Here is a 5,501-nt window from a genome sequence, read left to right on the forward strand (position 1 = left end):
TCTGAGGCGAAGTACGAAGAACAATGTTAGTTAAGCGCTTCGTAATTTAGACGTTTGCTCGTCTACGTAAAACATTCAATTGATCGGGATCGTACAGGGTTCAGGGCCAAACAATATTAAGGTGAATAGCCTCAACGCTGTGTTAATTATCCAGAAAGAAGAGATCCGCCCTGGAAAAAGTTCACGAGATAAAAAAAAAATCTATTCTTAACCAGGGACGTACATAATCTGATTTAATGGAAAAGATTAAATTCCACTTATGAATTTCTTGGGAAACTAAAACTTAAATAAAGAATTCAACTTTTTTTTCAACATCCCGATCCTTTGTCGCCTCGTCGCTAGATGAGTCCATGTTTGAATCTTTACAATTGACATCCAGCTCCACTAAGATGATCTACAACGAGGCATGTGTCAGCCTACGCACAAAAGGAAAAGTAAATAGCCATAAGATGACAACATGATTGAATCTAGAAAGTGTAACTATTCAGTATTTGATTTTTAGCCGGAGGTCTCCTCCATTTTTTCTTTGAAACTTGAAAGATATTTTAACCATGATATGAAGTTGTGATTCCTCAATAGAATTTTGATTCGACTATGTTTGAAAAAAGTGATTTCCCTGAGTAGTTTGTTTCAGCATTTTTTTTTCAGGAGATCTCCTAGATAGCTCCTGCATTTTGGCGACCGATTTCTCTGAAACTTGATATGTTGTTGTGCCACGATTTGACATATATGATTATATGTTGTTGTGTTTACATCAAAAGAATTTTGATTTGATAAATTTTGCAGAAATATTGCCGTTTTTGTTCATTTTGGTATTTGGTTTTTGTCTGGCATCCAAAGGGTGTATATTGTTCCACACCGCAGTACTCTAGTTAAAAATTGGACCAGTCGGAATGATTTCAATTAATACACTATATTACCTTAAAGCTATATGATCTACGTACATAATAAGTCTACAGCGACTTAAAAAAAATCAGTTTATCAATAAAATACAACAATAATGTTACAATGTCAATGTATATTACAGCAGATGTTTATATCCATATCTCCCCTTAGTTTGAAACTTAGAATCAAAGGAGCCAAAATCACAAAGCTCAATTTTATTTATAATTTTATTATTCTAGAGACAGGGGGCCAGTCTATGTATCCCTGTACATATGATAAATTACTTATATCTATAGGTTGTTAACTCTAGATTCCCCGATGATATCATCGTAGTTTAGATACAATTGTTATGCAAGTTCCTTCGGTGAAGCATCGGATATAGGGGATTTATTTATTTATTTATTTATTTATTTATTTATTTATTTATTTATTTTCATTTATGTATTCCTTTATTTATTTATTTCCTGTGAAAATTACTGATGGGTGAACATAAAAGTGGTACGTGTATACATATGTTCCCTGAGTGAATCACTGCACATGTACATTTAGATTTTAGATGTAAGGTACATACTTCCCTCAGAGAATCTATCTACACATATTCTACATTCAGAGATTCCTTAGAAACATACACATTACTACTTATTCGATGATTCATTCAGGAAACCTACACTTATGCAATATTTTTTTTCTCTGGTGAAATTAGTTCGTCACATAGCCCTCTGTTATTAATGAGTCCGCGTAGCTTGAATTGACGCGTGTTTACTCTTATTTATTTACTTTATATTTAAAAGATAAAAAGATAAGCGCACACTTTTGGAGGGCGGTAATATGAAGTTTGTAACGTTTGGAGGGCGGTAATATGAAGTTTGTAACGTTTTGAGGGCGGTAATATTAAGTATGTAACCTTTGGAGGGCGGTAATATTAAGTATGGAACCTTTGGAGGGCGGTAATATCACTAAGTATGTAACTTTTGGAGGGCGGTAATATGAAGTTTGTAACGTTTGGAGGGCGGTAATATTAAGTTTGTAACGTTTTGAGGGCGGTAATATGAAGTTTGTAACGTTTGGAGGGCGGTAATATCACTAAGTATGTAACCTTTGGAGGGCGGTAATATTAAGTATGTAACCTTTGGAGGGCGGTAATATTAAGTATGTAACCTTTGGAGGGCGGTAATATTAAGTATGTAACCTTTGGAGGGCGGTAATATTAAGTACATTTTTTATGTAACCTTTGGAGAGCGGTAATATTAAGTATGGAACCTTTGGAGGGCGGTAATATCACTAAGTATGTAACTTTTGGAGGGCGGTAATATTAAGTATGTAACCTTTGGAGGGCGGTAATATTAAGTATGTAACCTTTGGAGGGCGGTAATATTAAGTATGTAACCTTTGGAGAGCGGTAATATCACTAAGTATGTAACCTTTGGAGGGCGGTAATATTAAGTATGTAACCTTTGGAGGGCGGTAATATCACTAAGTATGGAACCTTTGGAGAGCGGTAATATCACTAAGTATGGAACCTTTGGAGGGCGGTAATATCACTAAGTATGGAACCTTTGGAGGGCGGTAATATTAAGTATGTAACCTATGGAGAGCGGTAATATTAAGTATGTACCCTTTGGAGGGCGTTAATATTAAGTATGGAACCTTTGGAGGGCGGTAATATCACTAAGTATGTAACTTTTGGAGGGTGGTAATATTAAGTATGGAACCTTTGGAGGGCGGTAATATTAAGTATGTAACCTTTGGAGGGCGGTAATATTAAGTATGTACCCTTTGGAGGGCGTTAATATTAAGTATGGAACCTTTGGAGGGCGGTAATATCACTAAGTATGGAACCTTTGGAGGGCGGTAATATTAAGTATGTAACCTTTGGAGGGCGGTAATATTAAGTACATTTTTTATGTAACCTTTGGAGATCGGTAATATTAAGTATGGAACCTTTGGAGGGCGGTAATATTAAGTATGGAACCTTTGGAGTTATTGTATATATGGAGCTATTGTACATGGCCAGTTTTTATTTTCAGTTGATGATAATTACTATTTTTTGTCGGTGATATTTACCTGCCTACTATTTCATATGTACTTATTCTGTACCGAATGTTTTGTTTCTGTATTAGCGTGATCCTGTTGTCTATCATATCTTATCCCAAACTCAGACAGCGGTGTGTCGCCTGACTGAACGGAGACAATGATCCACTACAGTGTGTATTTAATTACTATTAAAAGAACCGACAAACACACGCGGTATTGTCAAATGTTTCACAGGTAATACACAAGCCTGGACTGGACTTCAATGCATTTGTCTAATATTGAGATCCAAAATCCTAGGACGTTTCAAATTATCCCGCTGGTAAGAGTGTCTGGTTGACACAACGGTATGTACTGTATCCTGTACTTGATCATTTACGTCGGCTCCCCGGATGATTTCTTGGACATGCTTACGCCGGAATGAATATTAACGATAGATCACATTGATACGTGTGGATTGTCAGCAACACAGTTCAACAAACAGAAAGGAATCTACTGATCACTGGCGCCAAGTTCGAACTTTTTGCTGAGCAAACCGTTGATCTCCTTTTATGTTTGGACTATTACTGCATTAAATGGGGACAATCTGACTGTTGACATTATCCAGGACAATCTGACTGTTGACATTATCCAGGACAATCCGACTGTTGACATTATCCAGGACAATCTGACTGTTGACATTATCCAGGACAATCTGACTGTTGACATTATCCAGGACAATCCGACTGTTGACATTATCCAGGACAATCTGACTGTTGACATTATCCAGTATGATGCCGAAGGAGATGTTGGAATCACTACTGAAAGGATGCTTCCGTCTTTCGAAATTCTGTCAAACGACAGTCCTGCCACACAGTCGGATGAACAGACTTGGCCCATGGCTGTTTCTCTTGGAGATGTTCTGTCTGTGTTATATTGGAAGTGTGGAGATTATCCCCAAATTGTGGACGAGGTACGGACCTAACCTGGTCCTCATGAACCAGGCGTTTACATGGTTCCTTGGCATGGAGATTCTGATGAACTGGCTGTGTGTGAGGTTTGTGACGTCATCGTATCAGCCCGACCTAGCCCAGATACAGCTGCTGAAGCTGGATGACAGATCCCAGCAGGTAAGGCCGATCGAGGGCGAAGTAGAATGCATTTCCAGATGAAGCACCGAGTTAGTTATCCATCACGAAATGTATTCTTTGTGTGTAAATTATAGTAACTAATGCAGGTATTCTGTCTGCTTGTTGAAACCCGTTTCCAACCTTTTCGTCAGAAACATTTTATACATTGTCAATTAGTGAATCTCGGGTACTCGTGACATGATGTACATTGTAGTGAGATACATGAAATGGTTAATAGAAAAATACAGCCGGATCAACGCGAATCTAACTCATCACAAGACACAGATATCCATTTAATGTGTGTAATTTTCGTCTCTTTCACAGTACACTGATTACACGAAGTCCTTTGTCGAAGAAAACTTGAGACACAGGAAGCCTGCAGAAAACAACCGGAGTGCGTCCAGAGGTTATTTCACTTGGAGCACATGCAAATCCTGCAAGAAAGTGCGACCCGCTAGGTGTCACCACTGTAGCATTTGTAAGACATGCGTTCTTGCAAGAGACCATCATTGCTTCTTTTCAGGGAATTGCGTCGGATACAAAAACCTCCGCCACTTCTTTGTATTTCTGTTTTACAGTATGTATGCTACTGTGTATGCATTTATCCACGCGACGGCGTTCTACTATTTAGAGCTATGGCCCCGGACAATTGTCCTGGAGATCATACCGTTTGTTACATTCCTGAGAAACTTGTTTGGCCAAGGTGAGTACCATACAGGAGTACTCATCTTAGTCTGGTGGGCGCTTGGCATATTCTTGATAATTGGCGCCTTCCAGTTTATTGACCTTTTGCTAGAGATCCCGGAAGGTGTGACGTCATACGAATTCAACTGTGGAATAGAGTTGGAAGACTCGCGTTCGTTGACGGAGAAGATTAGAGCAGTGTTTGGAAAGTACTGGCTTCTGAACTTTTTAGTTCCAGTTCACTTTATATTTCCGCCTATTGTTGATCCAGTCAATTGGCCTACTATTTCCGGAATAAAACGAGCACCTGACGAGTTTTTGTAGAGTGAATGCTGGAATTTTACGAATAGGTTTTATTTGATATAAAGACAATACAAGGAGTACAAAGCTGTCTTTTTGTCTTTTGATTTAAATAATTGTACCGAGATTGTCAAGGGACAGATACATAGATTTAATTTGACAGTTAGCTCTATATAATAAAACATTAATTTGTGATGAAGTCGACATGAAAACATTGACGTTTTTTTAGATAAATAATCAAAGATCGCGGAGGGCAAAAGTCGTGTTTAAGTCATATACTTAACAGAATTGCGGACTGGACGGGCGGACATCTGTCGGTCCTGCAACTACGACAGCGATCCGTTTTCAACGTTGAAAAATAGACATGCGTGGAAAACTTACTCTCTCTCGTCGGAAACGAAGGAGGTTCCATTGCCCACATCTAGCTCGTTGGAAATTGAAATTTGAAAAGGGACCCTTTCTTCCGTTTAGATGCCGAATTATAAACCTAAG

General features: G+C 38.3%; 1 protein-coding gene across 1 annotated transcript; it reads left to right on the top strand.

The window, feature by feature from the left end:
- Positions 1–3,569: 3,569 nt before the first annotated feature.
- Positions 3,570–5,090, top strand: LOC117339670 (probable protein S-acyltransferase 20). The gene is made up of 2 exons (XM_033901384.1): positions 3,570–4,025; positions 4,350–5,090. Exons 1-2 carry the CDS (start codon positions 3,687–3,689, stop codon positions 5,031–5,033), a joined length of 1,023 nt encoding a protein of 340 aa, XP_033757275.1. The 5' UTR covers positions 3,570–3,686; the 3' UTR covers positions 5,034–5,090.
- Positions 5,091–5,501: the final 411 nt, after the last annotated feature.

The sequence above is a fragment of the Pecten maximus genome, chromosome 12, assembly GCF_902652985.1.
Source record: "Pecten maximus chromosome 12, xPecMax1.1, whole genome shotgun sequence".
In the NCBI taxonomy this organism is placed as follows: domain Eukaryota; kingdom Metazoa; phylum Mollusca; class Bivalvia; order Pectinida; family Pectinidae; genus Pecten; species Pecten maximus.